A 23,521-nucleotide genomic window follows, 5' to 3' on the forward strand; every position below is an offset into this window, starting at 1 on the left:
CAAGCACTGATTCAACAGCCCATATTTCTACCAGCTGAGCTATTGCTGCTTGAATGATTTGAGTCTTCTCTGTGGACCTGGAGGTTGAGGACAGGGGGAAGCCATCCCAAAGGCACTAAACAAGTTCTATTTCATAGCCTTTCTTTATGGTTTATAAGGTTGTCTGTTGTGAATGTCTGATAGAATAAAACAGTTGTACACCCACCCACTCCTGCACTAGAGGCTTGGGTGGCATCAGAACTGCTGCTTACTCTGCCTGGACTGGGCAGTGCTAGACCTGGAAATATAGAAATTCTGGTTTTTGTTGAATCTGGTTCTGTTCCAAACTGGCTTACAGCTTCTGAAATCTCTAAAATGATAAGGTGTTCTTTGGGGATGGAAAATAGAATTTTTATAGACTGCTTTATCTTTCTTGAGGGTGAAAGGCATGACCTTGCATTTGCTTTTCATTTCAGTTAGTACTTCGTTAAATGTCTCTTTACCAAAAAGGAAAGTCCCCTGAAGAGAACAGTGTCTAGGGGTGGCATCACTAATAAACTTTTGTACCCTTGACAGCTTAGAGAGATCCTTGTAGTTAGTATTATGTATTATTTTTAGAAAAGTAGATGCATAACAAAATTTCCATACAGACCACTCCAGCCTTAGCTAGATCCCCCCATTCTCTCATCTGTGTGTTCATTATTTTCCTGGTGCTAGTAAGGACCTCTTAATCAAGGGAGTTTTGTATTTTTCAACTATGATTAAAGGACCTAGGTTGCCAACTTCTGAACTGCATGATTGTGGGGCTCAAGGGCAATCTATGAAGTCACACAAACCTTTGACCACCTGACCATTGTGTTTTTCCTGCATGTTCATATATATCATTCCAGAGTACAGAAGGGTCTAGGACACAAAGGTGGAGGCTATAATTTCACTAGCAAAGGAGGCAGACGGGGTTCCTGGCTCTGAGCCTGATGCTGGTAACCACAAGACCACTGAAACTGATCCCACAGCACCAGGGCCAATAGATTGGGAGTTAGGATCCTCACAGGCAAAAAGTACCCCCCACAATATCTTGAACAGCAGGCCATAGAATATAGGAAAGAAGTGCCCACCTTTAGTCTAAAGGACTGGCCCTTTAAGAGACATCAGTTCTCCAAAAAAGGGCAGAGTCTAGAAGAGATGAAATGGAAGCAGAGGCTTAAAAGGCCTCAGTTCACTTCCAATCCCTTTTGGAACTATTTGTTTGTTAGGAATTATCCTTAGCACTTGTAACAATAGACCTGCTGTGCCGTGGGCTCTTCTGAATGACCAGAACAGGACATCTGATAGCAAGAAGTATCTAATCTAAAAGCGAAACACACTGGCCTGTGACTGCATAGCTTTGGATCACAGCGAAACTCAGAAAACCATCTCCTTCTCTCCTCATTCATTACATTTCATATCCCACCCTTTCCTCCAAGGAGCTCAAGATGGTGTACAGGGCTCCACCCTTTCCCCATTTTATTTTCACAATAACCCCATGAGGTAGGTTATGTGGTGAGACAGTGACTGGCCCAAGATCACCCAATAAGCATCATGGCTGAGCAGGGATCTTTGCTCTCGTAGGTCCCAGTCTCATCCATTAACCCAGGAAGGGCACCAGTGTGCCTGGAAATATCTGCTTTGTCACCCGTGGAGTTCCCCTAGAAATTGTACCTATAAAAATGCCCCTCCATTCTCAGTTTTGATTGGAAGCCAGGAATATTGGATACCAGTTGTGATTGGATAGCTCTCTCCCCTTCCATTCTGGATGCAACATAGACTTATTTTACCAATAGAGTAGAGCAGCCTTTCCCAGTGTGCCTCCAGATGTTGTTGGACCACAACTCCCATCTTTCCTGACCATTGGCAATGCTGGCTGAGGCTGATGGGAGTTGTAGTCCAACAACATCTGGAGGCACACTGGTTGGGAAAGGCTGGAGTAGAGGGACACTAGCCTTTTGTAAGAAAGCAGGGGTGGCTGCAGTACATATAATAACAGAGAATTTTGGATGGGGCATGCAGCAGGATGCTGGAACAGATGGGGTACACTCAGTTGTCCACCCACCTTCTGTCAGTAGCTGCAACAGTAAGCACTTGCCCAAAGCAAACTTTTGAATCTGTTTAAATGGCCTTTTTAAAATATATGGGAGGGGATCAGAGCTGAAAGGACGAATCTCGCTCCTTTGGCTGTCTTCATGGTAGCTGTTGCACCTGCCCAAGAGTGGCCAGGAGAAACCTTTACTTTGGTGGTGGTGGAGGGAAGATAACACATGTTTCAATTTGTTAGTTTTTTTCTTGGGAGAAGGGGAAGATCCATAAACCTTTGGCTGCCTTCATGAGAGCCAGTTCTCCTGACTGGGAGTGGCCAGTTTGTTTTTTATGTTATTTTTAATTTGGAGGAGCAAGAAGTTAGGGGATTGTCTGCCTGCCCCCCTTGTACTGGTGGTTGTGATGCCAGTGAGTGCTTCCTTGGTCTCCTGACCATTTTTTTAATAGTGGACTTGGAACCTATGGGAACATACTTCACTGGTTTGCCCTCTCACGTTGTGAAAGTTGTGGGCTGCTTGGCCAAGGACTTATTTCTGTTTTCAATGATTGATTGGGAGTGGTGTTTTCAATGGCAGGGGTGAACCTTGTGACACATTCACCCACTCATGAGAAATCCATTCATGCAGTGTAACTTCACATGAAAACTATTCAGATTTATGGTTTTGCAGCATGGCATGTGCCAGATCAGTAATACTGTAGTTACAATTCAGTCCATCGAGATAGATGTGAACTATGGCTTAGTGGGGATCAGTTGAAAAATCCATGCCAAAATATTTCAGTCTCTCTACAATCAGGACCTCCACCACAGATTTTTTTTGGGGGGGGGGTTTCCTGGCAAATGAGGTTCCTGGAACACATTTGGCTGTTTATATACCCACGTTTCAAACATTAAAGCCTTCCATGTTTGCACCATTGGGCTCCCTTGGGAAGAAGAGTGGGATATACATTTACTAAATACATTTTGTGATCCTGTCCTTTTCTACTCTTTTATATGTATATGCCTGCCCCACTGCAGCCTGTTGCCCCCACTAGTTTCTCAAAATTTCAAATGCGCCCATGAACCCAAAAAGGTTGATGAGCCCTCTTCTAACCACTACACCACAGACAACCAAGAACATTAATTCCTTCCAACTCTATCACTTCCATTTTTAAAAATCTTCTTGTCCTCACTCCATTGTGTGATCTACGCCCACTTCATTTGCATTTGAATAGTGTCCTGGCATCATCTAGACCTCCACTGAAACCCAGCCAAATCCGTAGCACTGCTCTTTGGTCTTTATAAGGCAACCATTGGATTCTATACTTCTGTCTGCTTCTCTGTCATAGAAGTATTAACTGTTGGTCCAGGCAGCATGGGTTAGATATTCTGACCATAATCCTGCAGTTAAACACCTTGCCATTCTACAACACTGCATGTGCGCTTCAGCCACAAATCATTTTACTCACTGACTACCATTTTGGCACTGTGAAATTATTCTAGTAACCCAAATTGAGACTCTTGTGTTCAATAATTTCCCTAAGCAGCTGAGTATGTATAGGTGCAGTGCAGTATGCCCTGTGGCATGCATCAAAGCAAAGATCCACAATACCACACCTCCATAGGTAAAGTAACTCACAAGTTTGCATACCGGTGTATACAGGAACACAGACAGATCTATTAAAAATCTTTTCCAGGTACTTGGCCTCCATCATAATCTGCCTCGCCCCTCTTTCATGGTTACTCATTGTCTCAAGTTACCCATAACCAAAACTCTGCCAGTTCAGTTTCACCTCATGCTCATAATCCAAGTGTTTTGATTTCTCATTTTCATCTCTTCACCTTCATTTACATTTCTTCACTGCTGGTTCTTTCATTATTCCCAAAATGTGTTTCAGAGTCTAACAAAACATCAGCTGAGGCCCTTATTTCATGGTTAGATGGTAGAATTCTACTCACCGGCTTCTCTACTTCCACTTAAAATCTGCAGCTTAAAAGCTGTGAGCATTTTTCTTGCTTACTTTAAGTCACTGATCTGCTTATGCACCATCATTTCAATTTGCTTCCTTTCCCTCTTCTGGTTTAAATTGGTTGTTATTCTTTAATCTTCTAAAGTTCTTTGTGATCTTGCTGCTCGCCCCAAGTCTTTTTCCAGATGGTACACAGATGGGAAACCCATGGCCTTATTGATGTTGTTGGACTTTATCTCCCATTGGCTCAGGCAGCACAGACAATGGTCAGGGATAATGAGAGTTGCAATCCAGCAACATCTGGAGGGCCACAGGTTCCCCCATCTCCGCTATAGTGTCTCTAACCTACTTATGCCCTATACTTCTTATTCCCTTTCACATTTTCTCCCTTTCACTTGTTGCCTTGTTTTGCTCTAGATTTTCTCCAGGATACTAGTTTTATTTCTTCTACAGACTTTGCCCTTGGCCTTTTTGCTCCATGCTACATCTTCAGATTATGAGGTTGTTGTCACACACATTGTATGTTATATTTGACAGAAGATCTGCAATCTACAAAATGAAGCTATTTTAAATGTTAGACATGTGACAAGAACAAGTCCCATTTGTTTCTCTTTGCATGGGGAGAGAGAGTCCTCTTAACTAGCTAGGCTGCCGCTGACCAGTGGTCATTTTTTCTGTCTGCCTTCCTTCCTTGTAAACTGATATGTCTCTGGAAGCTATACATACCTCTGATTCACTATCCTGTTTTCTCTTCTGTGCAGACCACCAAAGGAGGAGTCGTGTTCTCTTTGTCTCCTCTCCTCTACCATGAGGGACAATGCCCAAGCATGGTCATTGCAGCCTCAAACTTATTTAGCTAGATCGGTGGTTCTCAACCTTTCTTGCTCCCTTCCCCCCTTTCACCACTGTTCAGAATATAATTCCCCCCTTCCCAAGATAGTCTCTCATAGCAAGTTGACGTTTCGCGAGTGACGGTAGTGTTTCTCGTGAGAGAAAAATTTCTTAGTTTATATTATAACAGAATTTTTTGGAGCACTTTCTGGCCTTTAAATAATAATTTAATTTTGCAAATGAAAATAATGCTGCATGTTCAAGAATCGATTTTAATCTGTGACATTCAATAAACTTTATTGAATGTCGCAGATTAAATTAAAAACAAACTACAATTTTACAGATTGTACATAATCTACAGGACATCACACTTTGCTGAATAGTGTCCCAATTCCCCCCCTGGAACCCTAAAATTCCCCCCCGGGGGGGAATTCCCCCCTTGTTGAGAACCCATGAAAGTAGCACCTTTCCTATCCAGTATGTATTTCTATTAATAAAATAGTTTTTTCTTATTTTGAAACCAAGTCTAAGTCTGAGTGATTTAAAGTAAGGTAAAAATTCTCTTTCTCTTAGGTAAAATCACACTCACACAGCACAGACTACTGAGCAAGCTACACTAAGCTAAACTCTGCTAATTTACTAAAACTCTAATTAGTATAACAGCCAGTGGAGCCATCATTAAGGAAGATAAATAGCAAAAGTAAAAAAAGTTTCCAATTTTTTTTTTAAGGTTGCCTATTTAAATTTTGCTCAAAAAACAAAGATGATTGTTAGTAGCATACCCCACTTAGCAGACTGGTAAGAGTTAATAGCCTTATTAAGAATATTAGCTTATTATTTTAACCGTAAAAGCGGTTCATGGCAGGACATGAAATAGTCTGATTAAATATTCCCCTTTTAGGAGCATTTTTAACACCCTGCTTCATCAAATGTCATCCTTGACCCTAAAGAGGCTACTGAAACACACTTAGCATGAAGCTGTACTCAAACCAGCAGTCCTTGCAGCCAGCTTTCCAGGGGCCACGGACAGTAATGGGTGATGCCAAAACAGGTGAGGTCAGACACACACACACACACCACCATACACCCATTACAAAAACTGTAAGAACTAGCGCCCAGGTTTGCTGTTTTCCTCCCCCCGCCCCCCCCCCCGATACCTTTCCTGTTGTCTTATATAAGTCTGAGGGTCTTATTACATAGCACTGTAAGCTATTCAAGGAGCCTTTTTCCACTGAAGAGCAGGATAAAAATACTTTTAACACAAACATATGTACACACAGCACAGACAGATTCTTATTCTCCTTTATGCAGCATTCAGACTTCTAAAAAGCATTTTGACTAATTGCTGGAGGGGGTGGTTCTCATCATGACGACTGCAGCTGGGAGTAGAGAAGTTAACTCAGCCAATTAGCACTGAAAGCAGCCTTCCATTGGCAACAATAGAGGTTGTTTTCAAGTATAATTGCCATGCAAGGGGGCACGGAGGTTGACTAGACTGCTCATTAGAAAGTTCTTACACTAAGAAAAATACTTTTGGAAATACAAATCCAACACCCCAAAGACCATTAAATGTTAAGGTGGAAAGCCCAACCACTATTCAGATATGGTTCTTTTTTCAGAACAAGTATGAAGTCTGGGCAAGTACATCATTTAGTATACATGTCCTACAGCAGTCTACAGCCCCTAAACTCCGCAAAACTCTGGTCAATACAAGCAAGTTCTGTTTTTGCTTTTTTAAAAATCCATCACTGTTAGACTTCAGTTCTCGGGGAAACAACTTTTCAAAATGGTACAGTACATTGCAGCATTCTACTACTGATAACTGTTACAGTTTTACTTTGGGTCGGAAGGATGGATCAGGGCGTAAAACAACAGAGTCCTTATGAAATACGCAGAGATGGCGGGCCGATGACAGTGCTTCCAACTCTGACACCCGTCTAGCCAAAGTGATAGTTGCTAGAAAAAGGACCTTGACAGAAAGCACTCAAAAGGGCACAGTTCTGAGGGGGACTCTGCAGTGCTTGTAGCACCTGCTGTAAGCTCCAGATGGAAAATGATGACACACACTGCCAGGGAGAGCCAAGCAGATTCCTTCAGAAAACATTTGACCCATGAGGATAACCAACAAATTAACAGATAAAATTGAATAAATAGTAGAGGTTTGGCGACTCAAAGTGTTGCACTTCAATCCCATCTTCAAACCTTTGTGAAGGAAATGTCAGATCTGTTGGACAGTGCTTTGGCGGGTTGGAGACCATGACAGGCACATCAACTGGAAAATGCAGACCCCATATTCTGGTAAATTCAATTAGTCAATGGCCATATAGAGACCAGAGTGGTATCAATAACCTCCTCCAATAGACTTGTGCAGATCAGCTTTGTCTGCTGAAACGCCAAGCCATCACACTCAGCCATTCGGGATCCGGATGCCACATTGGTCCCTGCAAGAGAAGATCTGGCCTCATTGGCAGCCTCCAATGATCTGCAACTGATAAGGAGAAAAGATCTGAGAACCACGGGCGGCATTGCCAGTACAGGGCTAATAGAACCAATTGAGCCTATTCTCACCAGCTTCCTCAGTGTTCTGTCTAGCAGAGGAACAGGGGGAAACACATATAGGAGGCCATCTAGCCAATGAGTCAGGAGAGCGTCTACAAACGCGGCCTTTATCTCTAGATACTTTGAGAAGAACTGGGAAAGCTGAGCTTAGTGGTTTGAGGCAAACAGATCCACAGTCAGAGTGTCAAAACAGCACTGGAGAAGGAGAAACACTGCTAAATGTAGCCTCCACTTCCCTGGAATCACTTGCTCTCTGCTGGGCAAGCCTGCAGTGACATTCAGCACCCCTCTGAGGTGTTCTGCCCTGAACGACAGCAGGTGTGTCTCTGGCCAATTGAATATAAGTGCGGCCTTCATCTGAAGGGTTTTAGCCCTGGTGCCCCTTGCTGGTTCAGGTGCAATTTCACAGGGACATGGGACAGATGAAGCATTGGCTGGAAGTGACAAAGGGCTAGGTGGACTGTCGTCAACTCCAGCCAGTTTATGCTGTGACTCCTCTCTGACGCAGACCAGGTGCCTTGCGTGAAACAGGAGTTGCAGTGGGGCCCCCATCCAATCAAACTGGCATCTGTTGTAATTCTGGAATCCTGTCCGGACCTCGGAATGAAATCCCATTCTGGAGATTTCAACATGAAGACCACCACCAAAAAAAAGACCTCAGTGAGGGGGAAAGACGAAGCTCCTGGAGCATGGAATTGGCAATATCCAATTGAAATGGCAATAAGGCCCATTAGAATGGATGAGTATGATGTCAAGCCCAAGGGACAATATGAATGGTTGATATTAACATAACCAGGGCTTTCGCCAGTAACATAACATCGGCCGCCGAGCAGCACATCAGGAGCTGTGCCATGATTACTGAGATCCGCTCTGGTGATAGGAAGACCATGGTTTGAGCTGTGTCCAGAATGGCTCCCAGATGCTGAAGTCTTTGAGTAGAGGACAGATGACTTTTTTCAAGGTTGACTAAAAACCCAAGGTCATCCAGATACAGATAAATGTGAACACCCTGGAGGTAGAGGTAGGCAACCAGTGTGACCATCACCTTTGTGAACACTCTCAGAGCCGATGAGAGACCGAATGGCAGGGCCCAGTATCGGAAATGGTGCTGGCCAAAGGCAAACCTCAAGAACCATCTGTGGGCAGGGCAGATTGGAACATGGAGATATGCCTCCTTCAGATCGATGGACACCAGGAAGTCCCCTCCTGTACAGCCTCTATGATTGAGGCGAGGGGCTCCATTATGAAGTGACAATATCTCACAAGCTTATTCAGAAACTTGAGCTCTATAACAGCCCTCCATGAGAGAGATCTCTTGGGGACTGCAAACAGAATGGAGTAGACCCCCGCATAGCGTTCTGCCAGCAGCACCGATTCTATGGCTGCTATGTCCTGAAGGTGCCGTATGGCTTCCTCCATTACCTTCCGTCTCTCCAGAGAGTGGGACAGGGGGACAGGAGAGGAACCTTTTTGGTGGAAGTAACCAAAACTCTATTTCGTAGCCATATGATATGAGGTCTCGTACCCAGAAGTCCATAGTAATGTTTTTCCAATTTTCTGTGGAGTAATCTGTCTGACAGGAATGGCATCAGTATTTCCTTTACTGCCAACCCACCCTTCTTCCAGAAGAGGAGGAAGAGGGACCTGGCCTGCCCTGGTGTTGAAAATGGAAATGCTGCATGGACCAATACTCTTCGGAGGATTGAAAGATCGCAGCCCCTGCCCCCAGGTCGTGTTCCTCAAAATGGGTGACAGGAACGGTATGGGGCAAATCTTCAGCCTCTGCTTCTGCTTATCCTTAAGATCCACCAATACAGATTTGAGAGCCTCTTCTCCAAATAGCATTGTGCCAGTGTAAGGCGCTGTAGAGAGGCTGACTCAGACTGAAGTATCGGCATCCCAATGTCGGAACCAGTGAGTCCTCCATGCTACCACACCTGCAGACAAAGCACATGCTGCAAACTGTGTTGCATCCTAGGTGACATCGGCCACAAAGGCTGCCAACTTGTGGAGCTTCACCACAGCCCTTCTGACCTTTGCAGGATCGGGACTGGGGTCGTCCAGGAGCTCATCCAACCACATCATGGAAGCTTTAGTGAAAATAGACACTGCACAAGAACCATGGAGAGAATACGCTGTTCCATCATGGTTCTTACAAAGTGCAAAATCCAGTCTCTGATCAGATGGATCCCCGAATTGGGAGTCCCCTTCTTTTGGAGGAAGAAATTTGATAACCAAACTTGAATTTGACTTGTCCACTGCTGGAATCTTTAGACAATTCATAAAGTCTGTAGCCAAGGAATAATGTTTATTAGCTAAGGCTAAAACCCGTCTGGCATACAGAGGGCAAGTCCGTTCCTCCTTACTTATCGAGAGGGTTCAGAACAGGAAAAGAATGTACCACAGATTTTGGAGTTCTCAGAACCTTGGCTCCCTTAACTGGTGGAGGTATAGACAGAGCAGATTGAAGGCCTAAAATTTTCAGCATCCTGCAAAAAAAGTGGTAAAAAATCAGCTGAGTCAAAGAGATGGTGAGAGGAATCCTCTTCCACCTCTGATTCACCACTCCAGTCATCCCCTTCATCCTCCACTGGCTCTGCCACATTGCCTGCAGCTCTGCCTCAGGTGACATCAAAAGAGTTTGGAGACACCACTCAACCTTCATCTGAATGGCTGTGAGGGGTAGTGGTCCTGGTGTGAAGTTGTGCACAAGGCAAGCCTCAAGAACCTGGAAAGGACTGGCCCTGTGGCTGCACCAGCAGTTGAACTTGTGAACTTGTGACAGGGAGTCCAGCAACGTATCTTTCAGTTGAGAAATAAATTCAGAAGTCAACTGCAACCCAAGCAAAGGTATTTGTACGGTTGGCAGAGGGCCAAGTTGGGGATCTGTAGTCACTAGATGTACCTGTTGAGGTAGTGACCTGACAGCAGCGTCAAACTGGCAAGTGGGAGATGAAGAGGGCCCCAACACTGCAGTGCAAGGGGTTTGAGCCTTAGCCTCAGGTATGGACTCACTGGAAGAAGAGGGCAAGACCAGTGACTGTTGAACTGGCAGTGCAGGTGCAGGAGGCTGGTGAGCAATGGAAGGCTGCACTGGAAATCCATCAAAGTATTTGTCTGATGATGCAGCAGGAGAGTGAAATAAGGCTGCCAGTTTCTCTTGGCCTACAACAGAGGCCTCCAAGCGAGTCTTCTCCACAGCAATAGTGGCCGTAGTAAAGGACGCTTCCAGCAAGCTTCAAACAGACACATACTGGGCCCATCTGACAGCCAGCTGCGCAAAGGAGTGCTTGGTTTTGGCAACAGCCTTAGAATGGGTCTTGGAGAAATGGTGCTTGGAGGCCTTGCGCTTTGGTGCCTTGCACCTCATAATGGATAGATGTTGTGGTGGAAACACAAAGCTGCTCCACATCAGAAGGCTGACTGAAAGAATTTGCAATTGGTGCTGGGCTGTCATGGTATACACACACATACCTAAAGTCCAACACACGCACTAGATGAAGGGTGCGGTGAATTCTGCATGTAGACACACGCACACGGTAGAGGGGTGTGGTATAGCCCCAACTGCGGGTCAAATACAGTTGTTATGTTTCTCTCTCTCTTTTTAAATCCTATACCCTCCTTAGCTTCAGTTCGAAGTAGGGGGAGGGCAAGACAGACAACAGAGTTGAGAAAAAAAAGAAAAGGAGCTAGCAAAACTTTACAAATAACAAAAAGGGCAGGAAAGTGAAAACAAAATGGTGAACGGGAAGAAAGGGAACAAGGACCAGCAAAATGGCGGCCAGGAGAAAACAGTGGGGAAAACCCAACCACCCAGATCCACAGCAACAAGCTCCAAGAGGATCCCCTCTGCTCCAGCCAAAAATGCAGAGGTGGAGGCAAAACAGCGACGCCCGCTGCAACTTTGGCAAAATTGGAAGAGGCGCGAGTGAGCACTGCTGCCCCCAGCAATTGGCCAGAGCTGCAACTGCAAGCTCCACTTAAAAGAAAGGTGCTAGCAAGTGCCACTGCCCCAGTGGCCATCCAGAGCCACAGTCACAAGATCCGGTCAGGGAGAGATCCGGGGCCGCAGCCACGAGCCTCATTTGAAGAAAGGGGAAGGGCCGAAGAACCTCAGGGGCTGCAACTGCAAGCCTCGCGAGGTAAGAAAGCTGGGTCTAGAGTCAGGCCAGGAGACTTACAGGGCTGCAGCCGCGAGCCCTGCTAGGTAATCAAGCCAGGTCTGGGACAAACTGTTCTGCCCAAAGTCGAGGAAATCAGGCTCAGATTTGGCTGTGGCTTTTTCTCGTTATTAGAGTAAAAGGTACATCCAAAGCAGTTTGCCGCATTAAGCTAACTACTCTTTCTAGAAACTTGGCACTGCTCTAACTCTGACTAGGCATTACCTCATGACTCTAAGACGTTGACTCAGCAACTGGGTCCCCGTCCCCCCGAGTCCCCTTAAGTAGGCTTGAATCTTGCATGCAAATGAAGGCTCCTCCTCAGCTCAGTCTGTTGAACTTCCCACCTCAAACACTCCCGAGCACAGGGGAAAGGTGGTTTGATCTCAGCTTTCCACTCTGCCAGAGGGGAGCTGCTAGCTGTCAGTTCAGGCAGCGCTCAGCTGGGCAAAGCTCAGCTGAGAAACGTCTGACATGCAAGGTTGAACCTCTGGCGGAGGCAGCAGCATGTCCAGTTGGAGAGTGTCAGATGAGCCAGGTGGCGCTTCCACAGGGGTGTCAGGAGCTGAGGGGGCTGAGCTCTCCCAGATGGGGGCAGGGGCACCCTGTGAGTCCATCCTGCTGTCTGCCCCCTCCCCAGGTTCCCAGTCCAAGTCCCCATCCTCTGTTTCGCCTTCATCTATCCACCCCTTCCCTGCTTGGTTCACGACACAAACAGGGAGATCTGCGGGCCACATCCACGAGCCCCGCAAAGGAGGTGGAGAGATCTAGAGGTTCATAGCTAAGGCTGAGAAACTGCTGGGGCTTCAGCAGGGTTCAATAGGAAGAATAAATCACCCCAACAAAACAAACAAAAACGAACACTCTCTCACAACTTCCCATACCATGCACTCCACACAGACAATCCTAATCACACAGACCAAAACTCACTACAGTAAATGTACCAAAACTCGCTACAGAAAAGAGTAGATAAGGATAAAGAGTACATCCTTGGACAAAGGCAAGAATGAATTGGAGCGGGACCGGAAAGAGCAGCTCAGGTCGACTCCTCTGCATTCTTGCCTTCAGACACTAGGAGGTGCTATAACCCACGTGATGGCATGCTACCTGAGGAAAAACAGTGTTTAGGCTGCATTTATCTGCTAAACAAGTAATACAGAGAAGTATCGTTTACTTGAAGGTGGATTGAATTCCCCTGAAGACCTTCCACGATGGGACAAAATCTGTCAATATTCTTCTCTTCTGCTGGTGTAGACAAAGCTTCCAAAATTTTTTCAAGTCTATAACATTTTAAAAAACAAATAAAAAACATTTTATTTACCAATAGAAAGAGACTGATTCTTACAGCATAAAGCAATCTTACAGAATTTTCTTCTCCCTAATGTCCTTATAGCAAGTTTGATCAGATCAGTACACATAGAATTCTATACAAATCTTGTCTGCAACTGGCACGGAAACTGGCGTGGAAACTCTTTTGTAAAACACATTTAGCGCTTGCAATTTCACAGATATTTGTAAAACAGACCTCCATTCTTTAAATCTTGGTGAAACATTGTTTGCAAAAGAGTCCAAAACACATATGCGCCAGTTGACTAAGCTTCCCATGTATTAAAAATGCTTATTTTCATTGGTATTTTTGAGACTAAACTTTGGGTTTTAGTACATTGGTTTCCAATTAAAAATGTTCACCTACTTTTTTCTAAGTTACTGGACAACTTAAATATTCAATGTTGCACTTACATGTTTTCCTCTCCAACAATACATATAGCAGAAAGAAGTTTAACTATATCAGTCATCATGTTGATTCTTTTGGGATCAATTGCTTTGGACAATAATGAAAAGCTTCTCTGTTCATCCATTATTCTTTCTAAACCATACTAAACAAAACAAAAAATTACAGTTAATGGAAAGAATGCAAGAGTAATCCATAAAGAGCCATTTCTATTAATTTAGCAAGTTTCCTGGCCACTTTCAAAATGCAAAAAGTCCAGGGAGACAAGATTGTACACTCTTGGAATGACTGAAAAGCTATCATGAAGTAGTCTGGTGAAGCACACATATAGAAAAGTGGCATAAATAAGAATAAATAGGAATGAATACACAAGCGGAGATTTGCTTCACATATTTCTAGGAATATTAATACTACATTAAATATTCCCATACTACACACATCCCTCACACTACTCACACACAATAATCTTGTACTACACACACATACTGTCTCACACTAACTCACACATTCTAATGGCTGACTAATTCTTCCATAGTTTTCTTTTCTGCACAAACAGATCTCACCACATCTGTCCCTAAGCCTTGTGTGGTCAGTTGTTGTTTTTAAGAGAACTTCTGAGGTAAGATATTGCTTAACTTCTCAGTAGCTTGAATGGTTAGGACTAGCTCATTTCAACCATTTGATGCAATCGATCAAATATTTATTGCGGTCATAGACCCATAACAATCGTGGAAATACCAGTTCATAAAAATGCATATACATAAAGAGGGTTATAATACATAAGAATATAAAATCTATGGGTGTATATGGTATATTGTATCGGACAGGTATGAAGATGTTGGGTAACTAATTAATAAAACATCAAAATAAAATATTGGAGAACAATTCATAGTAGTATGAAAAAGGAGGGTCCATCAACATGACATGAGATAGAATAAAGCCTGCCCAAGGGCTGGAATTGGGCATTGGGCTGTATCTTTTAGTTGTTACTTTGGCTGATGTCATGGATATGGAACAATAATCTGTATTTCTGGGGACAGTGGGATGCCATTAGAATTTAATCCAGGAGCTTGTGTAGTTCTAAGGGAGGGGTTTGGTTTTACCTTCCGATTAGTGGTCGGGGAGCCCAATTCTTCGGGTTGCAGGTAACGCATCTCAAGCCAAGCAGAGCTAGTTGATGGCCTGGCTACGCCCGGAATCGGATCATAATGTTGAGGTCTAAGTACCTCCCTTCCTTTATCTGGAGTTAGGGGGCTATTACTATTGTTGGGTAGCGGGCTATGTGAAAGAGATTGGTTAGTCATAGTTCTAGAGGGAATTTTTTTAAAGTTATCTGCAGCTAAGGGGGAGGCTTGGGGGGCGGCAGCGCTGTTTGGTTCGGAGCATCGTTTAGTTAAGCTTTGGTTAAAATGAACCGGTGTCTTAATTATTCCTTCCTGATCTGGTTTAGATAGACGGTCATACAATTCCATAAAGAGAGGCTCTTCATGATCTAGGCCCTCCTGCCAATGGGGCTGAATTTGGCATTGGGCCGTGGGATTAGTCCGAATGGGGAGCTCAAAGCTGTTCTGACGAGTAGAGGGTGTCTGAGGCCGAGCTCTTTCTTCCCATGATTGCAGGAGGGAGCAGCTAATCAATGAGTTGAGTGGAGCCTTATTTACAAAATAGCGGTGAATTCGAATGTCATGGGGATAGAGGGCTTCCCTCATTTTGTAAATCCTTTCAGCAATGGATATCGATTGGAAGGTGAAAATGACGCGTCTTTCGGGAAAGTGTGAATAAAAATGAGACACATGCTTAACGCAGTTCTTGAATGAAATGTTCGGAGAATAAAGTCTGAGACATTCAAAATGTTGTTTTATCCATGTAGTCAAACTCTGCTCCAATGGCGTAGATAAGAAAGTTACTGCCAGTTTGTCTCTCGCCAATTGTAAGTTCCAATTTGAGACGTTGCAGTATCTGTCCGGAAATAGGTGGGTATCGGTACGTTTGTTGGTATCTGAAATCCTGGATCCATTCTCTGACATTTCTGTGCTGAGCTCTGATAGGGGTTTAGTTTTCTCCAATAAGGGACTTAGCTTGTTTGAATGGTGAGAGCTGGTTATTGAGGGTATTTTTGTTTTGCAGGCATGGATGGGAGTTAGCTGAGTTTTAGTTGGAGCGTTCAGTAGCTTAATTAAAGGTTTAAAATTCATTTTCTTTGTTAAAACCGGCTTAGAGTTCTTTATATTCTTTGGTTTCTTCGTTTTGTTGACTCTCTGGTAAGCCCATTGCAAGGACTTAGCGTTTTTTGCTTTCGATTCTGGCTTCCGTGTCAGGCATTCTTGAGTAGCTTGGGTAGCAGAGGTGGTATCAGGGGGGTTTAGTTCCTTCGTTAGAAGCGGCCCCAAGGACTTGATCAGAGTAGTGAGAAGACTATTCGTTTCGGCTAGATAGGCTTTTATCAAGCTCAATTCTTCAGTAACAGCTATTCCCCAGCCTAATGTCGGCAGGTTCAGTCCTGTCATACTCTGCTGTGTTGAGGATTTATTTATGGACTGATTCTCTGGGTGGACACACCTAGGTTCTTGGGATTCATTTATATCGTCTATTGTTAATATTTCAGAGGGAATCTCCTCATCCCTCAGAGTTAGATTGCAATTAAAGCCTGCGTCCTGTAATTCTTCAGCCAGACTTTTACTATGATTATCCTGCTTAGGTGGCTTGATTGTTAGTTGATGGTCTAATGACCAATCATGTTGGAATGGTGGCTGGAGAACATCGTTTGCATTATTTGTTGATAAAGACTGGGGATAGTGAATAGTAGAATTTGGTGGGAAGAATTGAGTTATCTTTGATTGAGGTGGTTGAAATAGTTCAGTGGGGGTTTTCCCTTCCCCCAAGGAGATGCCTAGCTCCTGACATTTTTTCTTCGTAAGGACCATTATGTAATCGCCAGGGTGAGCCTTAAAATGGACGCCAGTGTCTCTATTCAATTCTTTTGGTATCTAAGTTTGGCAGTAGATATATAAATACTCTTATGCGTTATGTTGCAAAGGACTCAGAAGATTATCCCCCGGTTTGTTTCGGTTGTTCAAGGGTCTTGTAGCAGGGAGATAAGTATTTCACTTTAATGTCCTATTTCTCCTGCTCCTTTAACATACGCTCTGCGGAGGGAGGCAGCTTGTTATCTTAGTTACTGCTGCCCTTGGGCTTTGAAGTAATATTTATAATGTTGGGCTGGTTGCCAAGTCTTTAGACATCCTGCCGTCTCTATTGCCAGAAGGCAGGTAAGAATTGAAGGGATGCAGGTTATAAATTAGGGGAGCTGAGATTAGAGCTGAGAAAGAAAGAGTCTTACCGGGACCGGGACCAGAAGCCCCCCACCCCATTTGATGCTAAAACTCAAAGCCAATAACTATGGAGGTTTCAAGGACTACAATTTGCAGGTATTTATACTTTTTTTCAAACTTACATTCAAGTAAATGAACCAATCCTATCCAAATACTAAACGTCAGCTTAAAATGACAGGCCTCATGCCATATGCAAATTTGCAACACTCACTATTTTCGTACAACCTCACTCTCATGTTCAATCTTTGCTTTTAAATGCCTCATTTTCATATTCATCAGCTGTTATTTCTGTAATCGCATGGAGTTGTTTTCATCTATGTAGTCTGTATACATGTTATTTGATTTATTCCTAACTGTGACATTTAAATTTTGTGAAGTGACTATAAAAAAAAAACTGTGATACCTGCTGTTGTCTTTGGAGCATGCATAACTTCCTATAGGGAAAACAATATTGGCCTGCAAATGGGAAGTTACACTTGAATTTTAGATAAATGGGTTACTTGCCATGGACCAACTATGTGATCTTTTGCCACATCAGTGGCCTGATCCACACGTAATATTAAAGATAAACTATAGTTTCATGCAAACGAGCAGTGTGCTGGTGCACACAGCTAATGCAGTGTTCACCTTTCTCCTCCCTGACTCCTACCACTGTTGTGCCACTGGGGAAAAAGATGTCCAAACCCAGACTCATGGTTTCTTTCTCAATAAAACACAATTGCAAGCCAAGATTTGTTCTTCCCTTAGCATGTGTGGTTGGTGTGTTCAGACGTCACAACAAGCCAGACTCTAGCTTGTTTCCTGGTGGCACAGCAACCGTCATAGTGGGGGAAGAGCAAACCAAACATGGTATTAGCTGCACTTGCATTAAACCATAGTTTATCTTTAACTATGATTTAATTATATGTGAACCATGGCAGTATCAACCTCAGTTCTTTAAAATGAGCTTGTTCTGAAAATGAGTAAGATAAAGGTAGCACAGCAACTGTAAATAAAAAATACTATAGAAAGGATAATACAAGCAGTATTTTTAGGCCATTTACATAGGTATAGCTTTCTGTTAAACATGACACAACAGTTAATCCATGGTATACCAGATACTGAACCTAACAAGACCAGATTACACACAAATTCAAGCCGCAATCCTGTACAGTAATACCACGCATTAACATACTCAATGGGACCAGAGTGAGTACGTAAACCGAAAATGTCCTTAAAGTGAAGCACTACCTTTTAAAACTTTTTTTACCTCTCCTTCATGCAGAGCTTCAAAGCCCCGCGCTAAAGCCTCTGCTGCTGCACTGCTGCGCCTCTCAGCTGATCGCGATCGCGCCTCCCAGCTGATTTGCGGTGGCGCCATCACGTCTATTTCCACCCCCACACTCTAAAGCCTCTGCTGCTGACTACCGTGCCTCCCAGCTGATCGCGATCGTGCCTCCCAGCTGATTTGCAGTGGCGCAATCGCGTCTATTTCCACCCCCACACTCTAAAGCCTCTGCTGCTGCACTACCACGCCTCCCAGCTGATCGCGATCGTGCCTCCCAGCTGATTTGCGGTGGCGCAATCGCGTCTATTTCCACCCCCACACTCTAAAGCCTCTGCTGCTGCACTACCGCGCCTCCCAGCTGATCGCGATCGTGCCTCCCAGCTGATTTGCGGTGGCGCAATCGCGTCTATTTCCACCCCCACACTCTAAAGCCTCTGCTGCTGACTACCGTGCCTCCCAGCTGATCGCGATCATGCCTCCCAGCTGATTTGCGGTGGCGCAATCGCGTCTATTTCCACCCCCACACTCTAAAGCCTCTGCTGCTGCACTGCTGCGCCTCCCAGCTGATCGTGATCGTGCCTCCCAGCTGATTTGCGGTGGCGCGATCGCATCTATTTCCATCCCCACGTGCTAAAGCCTCTGCTGCTGCGCTGCCGCGCCTCTCCCTAACCCTAACCCTGTAAGTGGTTTGCTAGCTGTGTTTCTGGAGAAATACAGGCATATGGAGCATGTACGTTATAGCAAGGCAACGTTAAGTGAAGCAACGTTAAGTGGGGTATGCCTGTATTCAGTTACATACATGCTATTAGAATCAACATTGCGAGAAAGTGGGTGACAATTGTTAACAATGCCTTACAATGCCAGTTATGCATGTTTACTCTTCATTTCTTCTTGAAACGAAAGAAATAACAACCCCCTCCCCTGTTGAGTTTAATGGGGCTAATTCACAAGTAACTGAGGATGGGACAGCAGCCTTAAATAATTAAATAAATGATGTTACTAACCTTGTTATTCATAAAAGCCTTCAAACACTGTATGATCTTGTGTTGTATCTTCTTCAGAATTTTGTCCTGCCTGAACGAAAGAAATTAAGGACAAGACATTTATATCATAATGCAAATTACTCTACTCTTACTGAGGACTGTATATTTGTAGAGAAAATCCTTACTGCTTTGCTTCAACCAGTCTTTCCAATATATCCAATAATAATCCAAGTCCTTCATCTCCAAAGTTCTCAACCCAGCTGCAAAAAAAAAAAATACTGTTAAAACAAATAACATTTATTTAAATGAATAAAAATAAATAAATAAATAAATAAACGTTATCCTAGCCAAAGAGAGGTCCTGAAGGGGCTTACAGATCACTAAAAAAGAAAAACACCAGTCTCTGACTTCATGCTTACAATTTGAAAAGATATAAAACAAAAAGAAAATTGATAGGAAAAGAGGAAGAAATAAGCAAAACTCAGTTATGAGTGCTTCATTCTAAGTTCTTCTAATGACCACCTGGGGTGGAAAAATCAAGGAGAGGTAGCCCAAATAATTACTGGCTTCTCAACTGTGCCAAAGGAATGGCGTTCTCTACTTTCTTCTATTAAAGTCTAATGTTAACAGCTCATGCCATGTGACATCTGATGGCAGGAGAATCCTGGTGTCTCAGCAGACTGAACAGCGGTCCTGTATCCCTGCCAGTCAAAATCTGTAATGAGTCTTTTTGATCCTGCCCCTCACAGTCTTTAATGTAAGGAATCAAGGGAAATGGGTGCTCCTCTCTAGGTACGAAGCAGCATAACCACATTCTGGCACCAGCTTGCTCCTTCTTTTGTGCAGCAGTAAGGGATCTGAAGCTTCTTCCATGTCCTTGCCTTTTATTCTTCAATTAAAATCTATAAAAACAACACTACACTGCACATTTCTATTCTTATTAGGATATCAAAGCTACTGGTACCACCACTACTAAAAATGACTGCTGAACAAAGTTTTATGCATGCACACTAGTTTCAGAAATTAACTTCTGAAATTGGGGAAGGGCGAGCAAAGTTACATGTGAATTTTCTTCCATGGTTATGGTGAAAGTTTTCTTCCTTGATTATGGGGAAAAAAACAAGTTTACCTCTCCCGACTCAACTATGTAATCCCCCCCCTTTCTTTATAGGTGCTGCAGGGCCTGTGCTCCAGACCAAGACGGCAGGGCAGGGCAGTGGAGGTTAACCCCCACCATCTTCTCCATATATAGTCACCTCCTGACACTCTTTACTCCATATGGGCATACATTTTTTCCCAATCAGGACAAAACACAGCTTGAAGTGGGCTATGTGCAGCAAGAAATTAGGGGGAAAATTTAAATCCCTCTCTCATGTCACAATCACAATCTGGACAGAGGCTTCCTTAGCTGCTTTTTGTGCAAGGCAATTCCAGGAGTTAGCAACCGCATCTAATTTGACCCAAAATTATTGGCTGGCCTTCGACAAGTTAGTTTCCAGTGGCAAAAACTGTGGAAGTGAATACATTTATTTAATCACAGTACTTTGGTAGCACTTTGGCTGAATAGAAGCCTGTTGTTCATGAACTAATGTTTGGTACCAAAAGACACAAACAAAGATAGGACGTATGTAATCCAATTGCAAAAACCAAAACAGCAGCAACCAAATGTGGAAATGAAATACATAAAAAGCTTCTCAAATATACAACTATATATATTAAATTTTATAACCGCAAAAAAATTTAAAGCAAATACCTTGGTCATGGAAAACAGACAAACACATATTATTAACACCAATATATTAATATTTTGACCAAACATTTTTCAACCAAACACTGATCTTTAGGAGTACAGTAGGGCTCCACTTTTCGGCAACCCGCTTTTCGGCATTCTGCTAATACGGCAGCGCCAGCGGGGCAATCAGCTGGAGTGCGGGGAGCTCTAGCTGCTGCGCTCCCCGCGCTCCAACTGATTGCGCGCTACAGCTGAACCTGTGCAGAGTTACCAGCAGAAGTGCACTTGTGTCACCTTTGTTTTTGAAAAGCTCCGGAGCTATCGAATGCCGCTGGCTCGTCTCCATTGCCACATCTTCCTTGCTGCCACCCTCCCTGCTGGGCTTTTTGTTGTCCACTTTGGTGGAGGTCAGCTGTGCCACCTTCACCTTTGAAAGCCCCAGAACCACCAAGTGCCACCTGCCTGTCTTTGCCACAGAGTCTTTTTTCCCCCGTCGCACTCTCTGCAGGGCCTCTCGTTGTCTAACCCAGCCATGATGGTGGACTTGTACCAACTTTCCGCTCCAGCGCCGGGACCTCCCCTGCAGGCAGTTCCATCTAGGCCAAGTAGGCCTCCACGCCGAGCAGGCTTCTACTTCTTTCCCCTCTTTTCTTTCCGAGCCTGTCATTTCTACCTTTGCAACAACCTACAACAGCCGGAACGCCGACTGCTTCATCCCTGTGACCAAGTTGAAGTACTGCTTATCATGGACGTTGTTTATGTTGGCAAAAAGCTGGACTGCTCCTGATCCTTGTATTAGGACTGGCAGATGCAGGACCAGCAGGACACCTTAGTGGTATTATGTTTTGATGTCAACATGTTGATGTAAGAATTAGTAGACATTGTCTAATTGTTAGGAAGTTATTAGGAAAGTGTAATTTGTTATTGTATTTTCACTGAAAGTTGTAATTGTTGCTTTTTAATAATGTTATAACCTTGTTATTTAATTTTTGTAAATTGAACTGTTTTTATTTATATGTATTTCTACGCTTGTGTTTATTTTTTGTAAGCTTAAGAACAAGAACAAGAAGAGGCGGCAAAACTGACAGGCAACCTGTGCGGAATTTGAGAAGTATTTTTTCATATATTTCCCATCTTCTTTGCTGCTGATGTTGGGGACCACCTCATCCTGCACATAGATTGGCATTACAAAATATTTGTCTGTTTTATTCATCCTTTATATTATAAATAAAAACACTGAGGTGTCTCTTGAACACCTTTTTATGCTGACAGGCCTTTATAGCTGTTTCATTTTTAAAAACATTTTGAATAACCAATCACTTTAATTATCGTCTGTATTTTTCATGTTTTAATGGTGTACACCGCCCTGATATTTTATGATATGGTGGTATAGGTATAGGTTAAGAATGCACTAAGTACTAATATTGTACTTATTCTCAGTAGCGACATAAGGTCATGCAGGACAAATGCAGGAGTTAATAATCATGTGTACATAGCAGAGTATAAGGTCTTACATAGCTGTGTAGATAATGCTAGAGACTAAGTTATGAAATGTGGGAACATTTGGTGTTTATAAACTCATGCAAACAATTTATATGTAGCAATTGACATAAAACACTACAGCTCATATCTTGATTTAATCAAATTCTAATTTTAGTTCAAGAGGCCTTTTGGCAACATCATGATGATATGGAGATTAATTTAGCATCTAGTGAATGTGCAACACAGATGAAGCACACCAGCAGCATAGTAATGCACATGAGGGCTTTGAGTTGTTATAAAACAAAAACTCAATCTTCTTTCTGGATTACAGCGCAAACGGTAGTCATTTTGTCCTACTTTGAAGACCAATACTGTTATCCCTACAACTTAAGCAAAAATATTAGATATGCAAGTTCATACAAATGTGATGTCATTTTATATGTACATCACTTGTGTATAAGGGGAAAACATCAAGACACCTAGGACAGACATTTGGAGGAAAGTGACCACAACTAATACATTTAGAGATAACAAAATTCTTATGAGGCACTCCATCTTTAACAAAGTAACAAACACACCTTGTAAAACACAAGGCTTTAGAAAGCTTTCTGTATTTTTATCACAAACACAGTGAAACATGGATATACCTTTAAAAATAATACTTTGGAACTGCTTGAATTACCTGACAGGATTACTTGTCAATGATACACGGAGGGATTCTAAGCAACTGACAAGTTTTTCATCTGTTGTTCCTGATTTCAGTTCACATATGAACTCCTGTGGTGAAATCTGCTTGCTACTCCTGAGGCATCCCTGCAAGGCAAGTAATTTATGAATATTTTGAAATTAGTATCTAAGTAAAAACATTCATAATTCACTGCATTTTAGTGGGTTTAGAACACTTGAAACCCACAAGAGCCTCATTAAGCTGTTAGGGGGTTTTTTATATAAAAAAACTCAATGTTTCATAAAAACAGTTTTCTAGATGGCATTAAACATCATAGAATATACAACTTAGAAAATCTGGATATAAATATAAGAAAATAAATAAAATTGAATCTAGTTCATCATAAAAATTAAGCAATGCACAAGCATTCTCATGCTGCATGTCTCACAAGATTGTACTTCCATTAACATGGATTTTGGGGAATTGCATGTTTAAGATCACCTACCTCTTTACTTCCTCACAAAAAGCATGTTGGTTTTTAAAAAATTATGTATAGCCTGCCCTTCATCACAATATATCCCCAGGGTGGGGTTCAGAATGCAAATCACATAAACTCAACAACAGTCAGGCTCTAAATAACCAGTGGGCAAATTTTCACTCCACGGGTCAGATCGTTATCAGGATTGGCCTCATGGGCCAAAATTAACTGGTGGGTGGGGGTTATCCACCAGTCAACCACATTATGTCATTGTGATGTCATATGATTAGCAGGTGGTT

At 43.1% G+C, this 23,521-nt stretch overlaps 1 protein-coding gene across 2 annotated transcripts in view; it reads right to left on the reverse strand.

The window, feature by feature from the left end:
* DIAPH3 (diaphanous related formin 3) overlaps positions 1-23,521 on the reverse strand; it is a 208,530-nt gene that overhangs the window by 164,877 nt on the left and 20,132 nt on the right. For both annotated transcript variants that reach the window (XM_061629956.1, XM_061629957.1), the window contains exons 5-9: positions 22,760-22,890; positions 19,049-19,123; positions 18,885-18,954; positions 13,290-13,426; positions 12,724-12,829 (exon numbers count right to left, since the gene is read on the reverse strand). In XM_061629956.1, the coding sequence (XP_061485940.1) occupies positions 12,724-12,829; positions 13,290-13,426; positions 18,885-18,954; positions 19,049-19,123; positions 22,760-22,890 (519 nt within the window). The remainder of the gene's footprint in view (positions 1-12,723; positions 12,830-13,289; positions 13,427-18,884; positions 18,955-19,048; positions 19,124-22,759; positions 22,891-23,521) is intronic.

The sequence above is a fragment of the Rhineura floridana genome, chromosome 5 (genome assembly GCF_030035675.1).
Source record: "Rhineura floridana isolate rRhiFlo1 chromosome 5, rRhiFlo1.hap2, whole genome shotgun sequence".
Classification (NCBI taxonomy): domain Eukaryota; kingdom Metazoa; phylum Chordata; class Lepidosauria; order Squamata; family Rhineuridae; genus Rhineura; species Rhineura floridana.